General features: G+C 42.7%; 1 protein-coding gene across 3 annotated transcripts in view; it reads left to right on the forward strand.

Annotated features, from left to right (window-relative positions):
- Positions 1-16,579, forward strand: part of MRTFA (myocardin related transcription factor A) — a 222,560-nt gene that overhangs the window by 32,831 nt on the left and 173,150 nt on the right. The window contains exons 2-3 of one of the 3 annotated variants that reach the window (XM_065521738.2): positions 6,573-7,412; positions 13,117-13,178. The exons of 1 other annotated variant lie outside the window; for it this stretch is intronic. In XM_065521738.2, the coding sequence (XP_065377810.1) occupies positions 7,352-7,412; positions 13,117-13,178 (123 nt within the window). In that variant the 5' untranslated portion in view covers positions 6,573-7,351. The remainder of the gene's footprint in view (positions 1-6,572; positions 7,413-13,116; positions 13,179-16,579) is intronic. One more of the 3 variants, XM_005567185.5, reaches the window with a different exon arrangement.

Below are 16,579 nucleotides of genomic sequence, written 5' to 3' on the forward strand. Positions count from 1 at the left end.
CTTACCTGCAGTGGTTTTTCCATTGTGCTTAGAATAATATTAAGATTTCATCCCATGACCTATAAGGTGCACGCATACTCTATCTTTGCTGATCTCACCACCTCCTCTGGCATCCGTCTGCCTTCAGCCAGCTGCACTATCATCCATTAGTCTTCAGTCCTTTCAATTTTCCTTATCACTGTATCTAAAAAGTTGGCACTTTCTGCCCACAAAAGTCCCTTCTTTGCTGATTTTATAACTTGGAGAAGTTTGAAATTGGTTTTCTGCTTGATGGCTTTCCTATTTGTTTTTGTTTCCTATGCTGTTAGATTATAAACCCCATCAGAGCAGAGACCATGTTTTATCCTTTTTGTCTAGTATGTTGGCACATGGTGGGTATCTAATCTTTGTTGAATAAGTGATGGTTTACTAATTTCTGCTTTACAGAAAAGTGGTTACTTAATAAAGGAATGCTTGCTGGTCTTATAGTCTGTAAGTGATAAAGGTTAACATGGGTCAAAAAATAAATGATTCGTGTTTTGGGGTTTAATTTTTCAGAATTTAATTTAGATGGTAACTCCTCTGGGAAGCTTTTCCTGATAGGTCATAGATTAGGTCTCTTCTTGTTTGGTTTATGGCACCATGTGCTTGCTTCATTCATTCAACAACAACAACAACAAACAGATTGCATTTATCTGTTTATCATTGTATCGTCAGCACTTAGCTTGGTGCCTAAGTCAGCACATGGTGGTTGTGTTCAATAATATGTTCAGTGAGGAATAAGTGTTAGAATTTAGGTATCTCAGGCTGGGCACGGCAGATCACGCCTGTAATGCCAGCACTTTGGGGGAGGCTGAGGCAGGCGGATCACGAGGTCAGGAGACTGAGACCACCCTGGCTAACACGGTGAAACCCCGTCTCTACTAAAAATACAAAAAAATTAGCCGGGCCTGGTGGGGGGCACCTGTAGTCTCAGCTACTCGGGAGGCTGAGGCAGGAGCATGGCGTGAACCTGGGAGGTAGAGCTTGCAGTGAGCCGAGATTGCGCCGCTGCACTCCAGTCTGGGCAACAGAGCTAGACTCAGTCTCAAAAAAAAAAATAAAGGAAGGAAGGGAGGGAGGGAGGGAGGGAGGGAAGGAAGGGAAGGAAGGGAAGGAAGGGAAGGAAAGGAATTTAGGTATCTCTTTTTTTTTTTTTTTTTTTTTTTGAGATGCAGTCTTGCTCTGTAACCTGGCTGGAGTGCAGTGGTGTGATCTCGGCTCACTGCAACCTCCACATCCTGAGTTGAAGCGATTCTCCTGCCTCAGCCTCCTGAGTAGCTGGGATTATAGGTGTGTGCCACCATGCCAGGCTAATTTTTGTATTTTTAGTAGAGACGAGGTTTCACCATGTTGGCCATGCTGTTCTCAAACTCCTGACCTTGCAATCTGCCTGCCTTGGTCTCCCAAAGTGCTGGGATTACAGGCGGGAGCCACCACACTTGGCCAGAATTTAGGTATCTCTTAAGGATCTAACAGCTTTTACTCAGGTGGATTATGGAGGTCACTGGTTCCAAGAATCACTTTGCTTATCTGTTTTCCCAGTTCACCAGGTCATGATATTAGTAAAATTTATTTTGAAATCTTTAATATGGAACATTTGAAACACATACAAAAACAAAGAGAATAATGCGGTGAACCACCACCATGGGCCTATCACCCAACTTCAACAGTATTCAGGGGCGGGGCACGGTGGCTCACGCCTGTAATCACAGCACTATGGGAGGCCAAGGTGGGAGGATCACTTGAGCCCAGGAGTTCAAGGAGAAGCCTGGGCAACCTAGTGAGACCTCATCTCTATAAATTAAAAAAAAAAAAGTAAAAAAAAAATTTGTTTTTCAACACATGACTAATCTTGTTTAACATTACTCCACACCTCCTCCTTCATATTTTAAAATAAAATTCAGACATTTTACCATTTCATCTGTAAATAATTCAGAAGAGTATAGTCGATTTAAAAACTAGTTAACTCTTGGAAAAACCTGATGCAAAAATTCCATTTGTTCTCTTGAATCTCAGTGTAAATGCCAGCTGGTGAATTTCCATGTGCTAAGCCACTCCCAAGGCCTGACTCACTATCCAAAGCATATACTCTATTGTAATTGCTGAAATAGCAGCAGTTGTTAGAATATGTTATGGTAGTTAAGTATGTTTCTATTGGATAGAGAGAGGTTACCAATAAGAAAAAACTCCTGTGTCAGGGATAAGTTTTTCCCTTTGGAGATCTGATACTTTTTGACGTTGTAAATTACAGGCCTTTAAGATTTGTCTGGAAAATGAAAATGAATTGTGGTTTGTGGATTAATAAATTCCTGTAGTTCTTTGTGGGTGAATTCCTGAGAGTCATAATTAGCAGTAAAATGAAGAGCCGAAGTGTCAGAAGCCTCGGAGCTAGAAAGACTTCTCTAAGCCTTGGGAGGTAGACAGTTTAGAGCTTCGGCCAGAGGGAAAGTCACATGGCATTAGTAGTGATTATGGTTAGTTTTATTCTGGAAGTTAAAGTTGTAACCTAGACCTCTGTAAATAGCCTAGTGTGTACATACAATTTTCTGCAGGAAGGGAAGGCACTATTTTTTCAGCAAATATTTTAAAGGATTAAGTACTATCTGAGATTGGCACTGAGTGAATGGTTGGACTAGAACTGTGCTTTCTTGTGATGCCAGTTTTTTTGTGAAGAAGAAATGAAGGGGGACAGACATGATCATAATGATCTTTAACTATTTTTTTTTTTTTTTGAGGTGGAGTCTTGCTCTGTCGCCCAGGATGGAGTGCAGTGGCGTGATCTTGGCTCACTGCAAGCTCCGCCTCCCGGGTTCACGCCATTCTCCTGCCTCAGCCTCCTGATTAGCTGGGACTACAGGCGCCCGCCACCTCGCCCAGCTAATTTTTTTCTATTTTTTAGTAGAGACGGGGTTTCACTGTGTTAGCCAGGATGGTCTTGGTCTCCTGACCTCGTGATCCACCCGCCTGGGCTTCCCAGAGTGCTGGGATTACAGGCGTGGCCACCGCTCCCGGCCAACTATTTTTTTTTTGAGACAGAGTCTCGCTCTGTTGCCCAAGCTGGAGTGCAGTGGCGTGATCTTGGCTCACTGCAACCTCCACCTCCTGGATTCAAGTGATTCACCTGCCTCAGCCTCCCAAGCAGCTGGGATTACAGGCACATGCCACCATGCCTGGCTAATTTTTTTTTTTTTTTTTTTTTTAAGTAGAGATGGGGTTTTACCATGTTGGCCAGGCTGGTCTTGAACTCTTGACCTCAGGTGATCTACCTGCCTTGGCCTCCCAAAGTGCTGGGACTACAGGAGTGCCTTTAACTATTTTTTTTTTTTTTTTTTTTTTTTTGAGACAGAGTCTGGCTCTGTCACCCAGGCTGGAGTGCAGTGGCGTGATCTCGGCTCACTGCAAGCTCCGCCTCCCGGGTTTACGCCATTCTCCTGCCTCAGCCTCCCGAGTAGCTGGGACTACAGGCGCCCGCCACCTCGCCCAGCTAGTTTTTTGTATTTTTTAGTAGAGACGGGGTTTCACCGTGTTAGCCAGGATGGTCTCGATCTCCTGACCTCGTGATCCGCCCGTCTCGGCCTCCCAAAGTGCTGGGATTACAGGCTTGAGCCACCGCGCCCGGCCGACTTTAACTATTTTTTAAACCAACCATATAGGAGAACAAGAACTTGATTCTAGGAGGCTACAAGTCCTAGCCCTGCTGCGACTGTAGCCTTACTTTCTCCTTATCCTGAATCACCACGATTCTTCTGCATGTAATATTGGCAGATGGTGGATGTGGTGATCCCAAGTTCATTCTTGGCAACTTATTTTGAAAAATCTGCTCTTTTATTCTTTCTGCTATACTCCCATGTCCCTTAGTTAACTCCTCTATTAAAGTACTTAGCACACATGACTTGAATAGGTATTTTGTCAAAATCATCTGTTTCCTTAGCATCTAGCACATGGTCACTCGGAAAATACTTGTTGACACATGATGATCACTTTCCAATGCTGAGATGGTGTGATTTTGCGATTTCTCCAATGACCTTCAGTCCCTCTGTGTATTGTTCTTCTTTCTAGGTGCTTTGTTCTCAGGCTCTGGACCATTCTCTTGTTTTGGGACATTCCAGGGAACAGGAGAGAAAAATTTGCGTTTAAAACAAGAGGAGTATGTTACATTGATGTTCCTCATTGCTAGGATCACTGGAATGTTCCAGTTGCTATCAGGATGAATTCACTGTTGGTGACAGATGCCAGGAACTCATTATATTTTTGTTATTCTCCCTCATTTACTGAGATTTGGCCCCCTACCTCTGACTATGGTGGGAAGGGGATTTCAGTCTTGATCTTCAAGCTTTATATTATATTATTTTATTTATTTAATTTTAATTTTTCATTTTTTTCAAAGAGACAAGGTCTTGTTCTGTTACCCAGGTTGGATCATAGTGGCACATCCATAGCTCTGTGTAACCATGTCCAGCTGATCTTCAGGCTTTAAAGGTTATGGCCAGTCATTCAGAATTAATCAGTATCAAACAATGAGTATTTTTTTTTTGTCATCTATGTGGTAATTGCTGAAATTAACTTATTATAAAACTAGGCTAGGCCGGGCGCGGTGGCTCAAGCCTGTAATCCCAGCACTTTGGGAGGCCGAGGCGGGCGGATCACAAGGTCAGGAGATCGAGACCACAGTGAAACCCCGTCTCTACTAAAAATACAAAAAATTAGCCGGGCGCGGTGGCGGGCGCCTGTAGTCCCAGCTACTCAGGAGGCTGAGGCAGGAGAATGGCGGGAACCCGGGAGGCGGAGCTTGCAGTGAGCCGAGATTGCGCCACTGCACTCCAGCCTGGGCGACAGAGCAAGACTCCGTCTCAAAAAAAAAAAAAAAAAAACTAGGCTAGAGTCTAGGCTAAATTAAATTTATGTTTTGTCATCTTCTATAAGATAGTAAAATGGAAGTGTTAAAAAACGTTACTTCGAAGTTGGGCATGGTGGCTCATGCCTGTAATCCCAGCACTTTAGGAGGTCAAGGCAGGAGGATCGCTTGAAGCCAGGAGTTTGACACGAGCCTGGGCAAAATAGACTCTGTCTCTACAAAAATAAAAATTAGCCGGGCATGGTGGCACATGCCTGTAGTCTGGCTCCTCTGAAGGCGGAGGCAGGGAGGAGCGCTTGAGCCAAGGAGTTTGAGGTTGCATTGAGCTGTAGATGTGCCACTGATCCAGTCTGCGCAATAGAGCAAGATCGTGTCTCAAAAAACCAAAAGTTCAAAAACTTAAAAATTGTAAAGTGGGTTTTGCTTTGCAGTTTAAAAAGGAAAGAGCCGTATCTACATCTCTGGAGCTACTATGTCTGAGTCTTAGTAATGGTCAAAGAGTAGATGCTTGTTATGGGATACTGGCAGATGAAGGGAAAACTGGGAGCTTTTATAGAGTTTGAAGCTCTTCTTATAAGTGGACAGTTTGAGATTGTAGCTTTTTTTTTTTTTTTTTGAGATGGAGTCTTGCTTTGTCGCCCAGGCTGGAGTACAATGGCACTGCAACCTCCACCTCCTGGGTTCAAGCCATTCTCCTGCCTCAGTCATCTGAGTAGCTGGGACTACAGGTGTGTACCACTACGCCCAGCTAATTTTTGTATTTTCAGAAGAGACGGAGTTTCACTGTGTTGGCCAGGCTGGTCTTGAACTCCTGACTTTGTGATTTGCCTGCCTCGGCCTCCCAAAGTGCTGGGATTACAGGCGTGAGCCACCGAGCCAGGCCAAGACTGTAGTTTTTTATTTTGTAAAGTATTGCATATGTTATGGTACCTTAATGAGCACATGAGCATGTTCGGTTGAATTCTGCATCTGGGTTGACCAGCAGGCTACATAGGCCTTCTTTATTTTCTCTCTTCCTTTTTAATATATACAGGTATTGCTTCCATTTTCCTCTTGTCACCTTAATCAAATGTAATCTCAGCCTATCAAAATGCTGAGGTTACAAGTGTGAGCCAGCATACCCTGCCTTAACTGTTCTTTAAAATCTCTATGCACATCACACTGATAATCGGAAAGGAAAGATTTGTTGTGGATATGAAAGGCAGCAGAGTGTATTGCTTCTTGTAGGAGGTTATGGATATGCCTAGGAGCACAGTGGTTTCTCTGGACTCCTTTAAGACTCTTGGATCACTTTAATCATTACCAGCACTTTGCAGGGACTACATGACATGGATTAGCACTTCTGCCTCCCTTACCTGTTTCAGGGGGCCCAGTTTATTTAATCTTCTCTTTGGGTGCAGAAGAAAGAGCGAACAGAGGAATCAGGCAGAGAGAGATTAAGATTTTTTTCATAGGTATTCAGTTTGAGGAGCTATGTAACCATATCTGTTGAGGTGGACTGCTTAAAAACCACAATTCCAAAAAAGCCCCACAGTTTATTCATTTAACTGAAAATTGTTATTTTATCTCTCCTTTTTTTGATAAGTCAGACCTCTAAATTGATTTTCTTTTGTCTTTCTTCCTTTTCCTTTTTCCCTTCTTCATTCCATTTTTGTTCCTTTCCCTTTCTTTCTTCTTTTTTTTTTTTTTTTTAAAGAGACAGTGTCTCACTCTGTCACTCAGGCTGGAGTGCAGTGGTGTAGTCATATCTCACTGCGGCCTCAACCTCCTGGGGTCAAGCGATCCTCCTACCTCAGCCTCCTGAGTAGTTGGGACTTTAGGCAAACACCACCATGCCTGGTTAATTTTTGTATTTTTGTAGAGTTGGGATTTTGCCATACTGCACAGTCTGGTCTCAAACTCCTGGGTTCGAACAGTCCACTCGCTTCTGCCTCCCAGAGTGTTGGGATTACAGGTGTGAGCCACTGTGCCTGGCAAGTTTCTTTTTATTCTTTGCATTCCCTTCCCCTAAATTAAAATGGATCAATGGCATTCTTTCCAAAGAAGTGCTTGTTTGAAAGAAGACCCAGAATTCTATGAAATTGCTTTTTTTTTTTTTTTTTTGGTTAGGAAATTTGTTTTTTAGAAGATAAGGATAATGTCTTCTTAGATTGTAAAAATTATTCTCATCCCCTTTGGAATGTAAGGAAAACTTTTTTTTTTTTTTTTTTTTTGAGATGGAGTCTCGCTCTGTCACCCAGGCTGGAGTGCAGTGGCGTGATCTCGGCTCACTGCAAGCTCCGCCTCCTGGGTTCACACCCTTCTCCTGCCTCAGCCTCTCGAGTAGCTGGGACTACAGGCGCTTACCACCACGCCCAGCTACTTTTTTTGTGTTTTTAGTAGAGATGGGGTCTCACTGTGTTAGACAGGATGGTCTCAATCTCCTGACCTCGTGATCCGCCTGCCTCGGCCTCCCAAAGTGCTGGGATTACAGACATGAGCCACCGCGCCTGGCCAGGAAAACCTTTAAAAGCTAAACTTCCACTGGAGAGTTTATGTGAGTATGTATTGAGCCAAAAGTATTGAAAATAATTGCTATAGTTTTCTAATGCCCAAGGTTTTTTTTGTTTATTTGAGACGGAGTTTCGTTCTTATTGCCCAGGCTGGAGTGCAATGGTCTGATCTCGGCTCACTGCAGCCTCTGCCTCCTGGGTTCAAGCGATTCTCCTGCCTCAGCCTCCTGAGTAGCTGGGATTACAGGCATGCACCACCATGCCCGGCTAATTTTTCTGTTTGTAGTAGAGATGGGGTTTCTCCATGTTGACCAGGCTGGTCTCGAACTCCCGACCTCAGGTGATCAGCCCACCCTGGCCCCCTAAAGTTCTGGGGTTACAGGTGGGAGCCACTGCACCCAGCTTTTTTTTTTTTTTTTTTTTTCCGCTTTTGTTGCCTAGGCTGGAGTGCGACAGCGCTGTCTTGACTGGGCGCGATCTTCATTCACCGCATCCTCCAACCTCCGCCTCCCAGATTCAGGTGATTCTCCTGCCTCAGCCTCCCGAGTAGCTGGGATTATAGGCATGTGCCGCCACACCTGGCTAATTTTTTTTTTTTTTGAGACGGAGTCTCGCCCTGTCACCCAGGCTGGAGTGCAGTGGCCGGATCTCAGCTAACTGCAAGCTCCGCCTCCTGGGTTCACGCCATTCTCCTGCCTCAGCCTCCCAAGTAGCTGGGACTACAGGCGCCCGCCACCTTGCCCGGCTAGTTTTTTGTATTTTTTTAGGAGAGACGGGGTTTCACCGTGTTAGCCAGGATGGTCTCGATCTCCTGACCTCGTGATCCACCCGTCTCGGCCTCCCAAAGTGGTGGGATTACAGGCTTGAGCCACCGCGCCCGGCCTTTTTTAGTAGAGACAGAGTTTCTCCATGTTGGTTAGGCTGAACTCCCGACCTCGGGTGATTCGCCCTCCTCGGCTTCCCAAAGTACTGGGATTACAGGTGTGAGCTACTGTGCCTGGCCTCTAATACTCAAGTTTTTAAGGAACAATATTTCCAATTTTGGGGGGGCACACACATCTAATTTTTAAAATCTTCCCAGTTAGGGAATGGATATTTAAACTTTTCTGTTGTAATTTCAAAAACTGTATGTTTAGTAGTATGTAGTAGAATAAATGCTTTGGACTAGTAATCAGATTGTGGCCCATTTTTCTTTTATCAGATCACTGAACTCTTGTGCTGTAGTTCCCCAACTAAAAATGAAAAGATTGAATGTGTTGGTTTCTGAGGTTCTTGTTATAAAAGTGTAGTTATTCTAGGTTTTATTGGCATTTCTCTAATGCTGATAAAAGATTAAAAGAATTTTGCTTATAATACTGTTCATATAAAAATAGAATTCATTTCAATATAAAATGAGTGAGACTTGGATTCTAAAGGGGCTTAGTCAGTGGATGACTAAAGCAACCTTTATATAAGATGGTCTCACGTAGAAATCAATTTCAAGATACATTCTCTAGGAGGCTGGGGAGAGCCGGGGGAGGGAAACAACCACCAAAACATACGTTGTCTGACAACTTTGAGCTAAAATCCAGTATCTTAATTTGAGATTAATGTAAGAAATCTGTCAGGTATTTTTAAAAAGTAGCTCATCACTATTTAGGAGTTGACTTTTTCTGTTATAGCTTTCATTGAAAGACTATTGTTTTAGTCATTCGCTCCTAAATTCCTTTTCCTGATAATAAAAGATTGAGCTCATACCTTTGCATAACGATCTGGAGAGTATTTTAAGCTTGGCATGTTCAAACCTGGCAGACTCAATTAATATGTGGACAAACTAGCCCATTAGAAAATTTTTAAAGTTCCAAGCCATAAATATGTTCTAAATGAACATGGGCATGTATAAAATTAGTACTTAAGCCTTCAAATAGTGCAGACATTCAAAATGCCTGTTGCCTTGGGTGACTGATTTTCAGTGAGGCTCTCACTTACCCTACACTTTACTCTTTGTGTGAAACAGTGCCAGGAACAGAGTCGGGAGAGGGTTTGCTCCTTTAGTGCTCTACTACCCTCTGCTTTCAGCAGAGAGAAGTCTGCCGTTTTATTTCTTAAACTCCTACCATATGGAAAGCTTCTAAAAATAAACTTTGGATTTGTATTGGACTTCTAAATGTGTAACCTCCTTTATCCATGACTAAAGCCAATGTAAATACCTTTAATTACTCTACATAGAAAGCTGTGGCATCGTTTTAGTAAGAAAGATCACCAACCATAATATTTAAATTATCAACCAAATTATTTTATCTTTAATGTGTGTTCTAGTTGACATGGATGAGAACCTGTTTGTGTTGTCAAGCAAAAACTAGTTGGTGGTTTTTAGTGAATCCACTTTAATTTTTTGTGCATGAATTGTTGGTGTAATTATGTAGCAGACATGTTCGTGAGAATGTAGAAGTACACCAGTTTTTGACACAACAGATTGTTTAAATGGATCGTTATTCACTTTGTAAATTCTGGTCAGTTGGGCCTTCAGTCAGCAAGTGTATAATGAGCACCTGTTACTTGCTAGGCACTGCTAGGTCTTGCGAGATACAAAGTTGTGTAAAGGATGATTCTTTTTTTTTTTTTTTTTTTGAGACGGAGTCTCGCTGTGTCTCCCAGGCTGGAGTGCAGTGGCGTGATCTCGGCTCACTGCAAGCTCCGCCTCCCGGGTTCATGCCATTCTCCCGCCTCAGCCTCCCGAGTAGCTAAGACTACAGGCGCCCGCCACCACGCCCGGTTAGTTTTTTGTATTTTTAGTAGAGACGGGGTTTCACTGTGTTAGCCAGGATAGTCTCGATCTCCTGACCTCGTGATCCACCCGCCTCGGCCTCCCAAAGTGCTGGGATTACAGGCTTGAGCCACCGCGCCTGGCCAAGGATGATTCTTGTTCAGACAAGTAAGAGAGAAAGGAAAAGGAAAACCTGGGGACAACCAAATATTTTAACTGTGTTAACAGAGAAATAGATGCTATGGGAGCATGGAGGAGAGATGAGTAGAGTAATACTTGGGGGCATTGGGAACCGCTTTAGAAAAATGTTTCAGTTGGCTTTTTTTTTTTTTTTTTTTGAGACAGAGTCTCACTCTGTTACCTAGGCTGCTGGAGTGCAGTGGCGTGATCTCGGCTCATTGCAGCCTCCACCTCCCAGGTTCAAGTGATTCTCATGCCTCAGCCTCCCGAGTAGCTGGGATTACAGGTATGCACCACCACTCCCAGCTGTTTGTTTTTTGGTTTTTTTTTTTGAGATGCAGTCTCGCCATCACTTAGGCCATAGTGCAGCAGTGCAATCTTGGCTTACTGCAGCTTCTGCCTCTCAGGTTCAAGGATTCTTGTGCGTCATTCTCTGAGTAGCTGGGACTACAGGTACACGCCACCACGTTCGGCTAGTTTTTGTATTTTTAGTACAGACAGGGTTTCACCATGTTGGCCAGGCTGGTCTTGAACTCCTGACCTCAAGTGATCCGCCCGCCTTGGCCTCCCAAAGTGCTGGGATTACAGGCGTGAGTCACTGCACCCAGCCTAATTTTTGCATTTTTAGTAGAGATGGGGTTTTGCCTTATTAGCCAGGCTGGTCTTGAACTCCTGGCCTCAAGTGATCCTCCCGCCCTCCCCTTCCAAAGTGCTAGGATTATAGGCACTTTTCATAGGTGTTCAGTTTGAGGGTATATGTAACCATATCTGTTGAGGTGAACTGCTTAAAAACTACAGTTCGTTTATTTAATTGAGAATTGTTTTTTTCCCTCCTTTTTTGATAACAGTCAAACCTCTAAATTGATTTTCTTTTTTTTTTTTCTTTTTTTTTTTTTTGAGACGGAGTCTCACGCTGTTGCCCAGGCTGGAGTGCAGTGGCGCGATCTCGGCTCACTGCAAGCTCCGCCTCCCGGGTTCCCGCCATTCTCCTGCCTCAGCCTCCTGAGTAGCTGGGACTACAGGCGCCCGCCACCGCGCCCGGCTAATTTTTTGTATTTTTAGTAGAGACGGGGTTTCACTGTGGTCTCGATCTCCTGACCTTGTGATCCGCCCGCCTCGGCCTCCCAAAGTGCTGGGATTACAGGCTTGAGCCACCGCGCCCGGCCTAAATTGATTTTCTTTTGTCTGTCTTTCTTCTTCCAACTGAGCCACGACACTGAGCCTCAGTTGGATCTTAAGTAATAAAAATTATTTACAACAGAGGCTATATTTTTTTGAGTGCCAGGGTTAATGTTACCCACCAGGGAAAGGAGAACATTGTAGGCAGTAGGAGAAACAGTAGAACTATCAAAGACAGTATGTTCTAGGAGGAAGTTTGGTGTGGGTAATGGGGAGGAGGAGGGACATTAGTGGCCAGAGAGCAAAGGCTAGTGAGACTGGGTGGGATCAGATTATGAAAGGCTTCAGGGCCAGGCATGGTGGCTCATGCCTGTAGTCCCAGCATTTTGGGAGGCCAAGGTTGGAGGATGGCTTGAGCCCAGGAGTTTGAGATGAACCTGGACAACATAGTGACACCCCATTTCTATAAAAAATACAAAAATTAGCTGGGCATGGTAGTGTGTGCTTGTGATTCCATGTACTTGAGAGGTTGAGATGGGAGAATTATGTGATCCCAGGAATTTGAGGCTGCGGTGAGCTGTGATCTTGCCACCACACTGCAGCCTGGGCAACAGGAAAAAAAAAAAAAAAGACTCTAGATATACCACTGATTCTGTCTCTATTGTCATGTCTTTGTTCTCTTTTCCTTGTCTGTAAAGACTTTCTCCACTCTGCCAGTCTAACTTATTTTTAAAGGTCCGGTTTTATCGCATCTGTTACGTAAAGCCTTCGTCCCTTTTCTCCAGAGCTTACCGATTTTTTACTGTGAATGTTTGCACAAAGAGGCTGTATTATGCCTCATAATAAGGATTTCCATTTCTTGAACTGTTTTTTGTTTTGTCTCATCTGTCCAGCTAGTTTCTCAACTCCTTAAGTGAAGAGAATGAATCATCTTCAGCGCCTGGTATTAGTGCTAATCACATTGTGAGGACTCAAGAAGTAAATGATGAATATAGAGCACTTACATATACAAACCATTACAATAAGTAGAGATGGCCTATGTTTTTTTAAAAGGCATTTCTTGGCCGGGCGTGGTGGCTTACACCTGTAATCCCGGCACTTTGGGAGGCCGAGGCAGGTGGATCACGAGGTCAGGAGATCGAGACCATCCTGGCCAACGTGGTGAAACCCCGTCTCTACTAAAATACAAAAAAATAGCCGGATGTGATGGTGCGCACCTGTAGTCCCAGTCTATTCAGGCTGGGCAGAGAAATCGCTTGAACCCAGGATGCGGAGGTTACAGTGAGCTGAAATTGCGCCATTGCACTCCAGCCTGGTGACAGCGAGACTCTGTGTCCAAAAAAAAAAAAAAAAGGCATTTATTAACATCAATAAGAGCAATTTTCAGAGGTATAGGACAATTGTCATTTGGATATAAAATGAGTTAATAAAAACACTTATAGAGTTGTGAGATTTAGTTTTAATATTTAAGCACTTGCAACAGTAACTAGCATATAGAAAGTGCTCAATCAGTGTTACCTATTATTTAACTCCACTTATATGGGCCTTTTTACCAGTGACAGAACTCTTTAACACTGTTGTGGGCACGGAGAGGATTGAAAGGAGATAAGAAACAGCTTCTTACCTTTGAAACCAAATTCCTTTTAGGAATGGGAAGAACTGTTTATATTGCATGAACTTTTATTTTTCTGTTTGTGTTGTAGTGATCGGAGGGTATGGTTGGCATGGAATTGAATTTCATCTGTCTGTGGGAATTGTAAGCAAGGTAGGTCCCAGATTTATTTACTCTTCCCTCCCTCCTTTCCTAATGTGGTCGTTAGTATCTTCAGTTATACTGACCTAGAATAGATCAGGTTTGACTGTTGTTTGGGGAAACATTATCTTTTTCAGTGTCACTCATCGTGCCGGTTGATGGTCTGTCATGTGGTTTATCCAGTGTTGTGGACTACATCTAGTATCTCGTTAGAATGTAGAGAATGCTAAGAAACAGCATAACCAATGTAAAATGTTGGTGGTCCTAGAACAGAACCATGAATTTACACATGTACCCACCCACACATACTCCTACCTCTTTAATCCAGTCCCTGGGGGCAGAAGTTTTTGTGTTGGAGCCATTATGTAAACCAATTTAGGGTAGTGGGTAATGGTAGTCTGGCTTCTTCTGATCACTCTAAAAATCAGTAGCCTGTGTGAATGGTAGACTAAATGCAACAAAGGACCTGACTAGACAGTAGCCAGGCCATTACTGGCAACTGTAAATTTTCTTACTGATGACAGGATCTGTCCATCTGTAACCACTAGAGTTTGATTTGACACAGCATGCTTTGTTCCTATCTTAAGCTCCGGGGCCTGAACAAACGTACACCAGATACAGCTTTGGCTTATATATCTGTCTTATGTCAGGTGCCTGCAAAAAGAGCTATAGATGGCAGTTCACGCAGCTCTGCAAAACTATTTCTGTCAGAATATTTTGTGTCAAGGTAAAGGCTAGTGCTAGTTCATGTAGTTCTAGTTTTCTGTCACCAAAGGTATGTTGAGATTCCTCTTGCTCATTGGTACAGGAGACCTGGCTCAGTTGGAGAGTAAACTTGACAGTCAAAACAGGACTTCCCAACCAGGAATTCTGTAAACTTGTGTGTGTGGTTCTATGGGTTGATGTCAGTCTGGACTCTTGCTGCATCTACACTTAGCACAGGTTCTTGAGACTGGCTTTCTCTCAGTCACAAAGAAGAGAAACCTTTAGTACCTTGCTGCAGGGAAAAACAGTGTAGCCACTTCCTGTAGCAGAAGGAACGTGGCCTTGGAATTGACACTGCTGTCTAGGAAGGAGGAGGAGATGGTAGATTAAAGTTTAACTTCTGTAAATGAATCCTTCATTGTCATTTAGTGGTCTGAATTTTCTGGGTGTGGTCTGTGTGATCAGTCAGTAAATTATCTTTTTTCTATTGTTCTACTTTTATATTGGGATAATAAACTGTTTCATGGAAACACTGTGTGATAAAAATTAATGGAAAGTAAAGAAAGGTACCAACTTTTATTGAATTCCTGCTGGAGTTAGGCATTGTACTGTAAATTTTCATGTATGTTCTTTTATTGAAATATATCAAGTTCATTGATATTACAGTTTTTCAAGTCTAGGTGAATAATATTGTGACTCAGTGTCTTGAACTGTTTATAATAGCCATTTAGAGGATATAGAATTGTGTAGTGTTTCATGTTATTTCATTTGTTTTCTGGAGAAGGAAAGAAAATAATTATATGAGTTAGTTTTCTTTTTTGGGGGGCTTGCTACTGATTAGCCAAAGGCAGGGTGGAGACCAGCAGGTCTGAAATTAGAGACACCTGTGCTGTTTTGGGAAGTTGAGACTCTTGACCTAGGATTTGCTGAAGTTGGTGCAGGAGAGGTCAGTGTAGGTTAATATTTTCAGAGCTCAAAGCAAATGTGGATTGGGGTTGTTTATAGGTGCAGTTTTGCTTGATCTCTGTATCTGCAAATGGAGTAAAAAAGTACAGTACTGCTGTTTTGGGAAACTTCTGCAAAAGTCCCTGAGCCAATGCAAATTAATCTTCTCCAAAAATACCAAGAAAATTCCCCATTTGGCTGTTTCACCTGGTTGAGGGAACTGACTGTTGTCATTATGCTTGTAAAGAAATTACCAGGCTGGGTGTGGTAGTTCATGCCTGTAATTCCAGCACTTTGGGAGGCTGAGGTGGATGAATTGCTTGAATCCAGGAGTTTGAAACCAGCCTGGGCAACATGGTGAAACCCTGTCTCTACAAAAAACACCAGAAAAATTAGCCGGGCATGGTGACATGTGCCTGTAGTCCCATTTGCTAGAGAGGCTGAGGTGGGAGGACTGCTTGAGCCTGGGAAGTAGAGGCTGTAGTGAGCTGTGATTGCATCACTGCACTCCAGCCTGGGTGACAGAGTGAGACCCTGTCTCAAAAAAAAAAAAAAAAAAAAAAAAAAATTTTCCACAGTTTTGTTTGTTTGTTTGTTTTTTATTGAGAGGGTCTTGATTTGTTACCCAAACTGAATTGCAGTGTGGAACAATTACAGTTCACTGTAGCCTTGAACTCCTGGGTTCAAGTGATCCTTCTGCCTCAGCCTCCAGAGTAGCTAGGACTGCAGGCATGTGCCACCATGCCTGGCTAATTAAAAAAAAAAAAAAAAAAATTTTTTTTTGTAGAGACTGACGTCTCACTGTATTGTCCGGGTTGGTCTTGAACTCCTGGCCTCAGGTGATTCTCCTACCCCGGCCTCCCAAAGTGTTTGCATTTACAGGCGTGAGCCACCATGCCTGGTCCACACGTTCTTTTAAAACAATTATAAATTTGATTTTCTGTTTTTAAATTTTCTCTTGAAATTCTTCTCTCATGGGAGATACCATCTCTATGTTTTTCAGTCATGCAATAGCTGGGGGTCAGAATAAATTGTTCGGCTCTCTCCTAGGTGATATGCAATTAAACTGAAATCTTCCTTCTCCTTTGGACTTGTGCATATATCTATGAAAGGTGAAAAAAATCTGGTTAAGAGCAGCAGAATTACCTGATACTATACTGTCCTTTAAAGGGCTGAGGTGGACACATTAACATTTCTTAATCTATGCATTTTTCCATGTTTATTTTTCTGTCTATTGAATGAATTACTGTACTTTTCCTCTTGGCCACTTCCTTTTTATGGTTTAGTGAGAGAAACTTAATGTAATTTTTCCTTCTTTGTTGAACAAATATTAGTTCTTTAAAAATAACTTTATTGAGGTGTAATTTATATACTACAGAATTTGCCTGTTTGAAGTGTACAGTTTATTTTTGGTAATTTTGTGGAGATGTGCAACCATTGCCCCACTCCAGTATTACATTTCCAGTGCCCCAAAAAGATCCCATGTAAACACCACTTTTTAACTTCCTTTGAAGTCAGGCACACGTTTTATTAAGTTCTGCATCAGATTTAATCTTCTTCCACTCATGAAGTTTTCCACCACTCTGCGTATTACACCTCTTCTTTCCTCTTCTTCTTTATATATTTCTTATTACTGGTCAAACATACCACTCATTTGTTATTTTATTACATTTTCTCAACACTTTTTAAAAAGTGTAACCTTGAAAAGAAGGGATTTAGCTTTTATTCAAAGTTATTTTTTTCTTTGAAAGTTGTTATCTTGT

This window comes from Macaca fascicularis, chromosome 10 (genome assembly GCF_037993035.2).
Source record: "Macaca fascicularis isolate 582-1 chromosome 10, T2T-MFA8v1.1".
Lineage (NCBI taxonomy): Eukaryota > Metazoa > Chordata > Mammalia > Primates > Cercopithecidae > Macaca > Macaca fascicularis.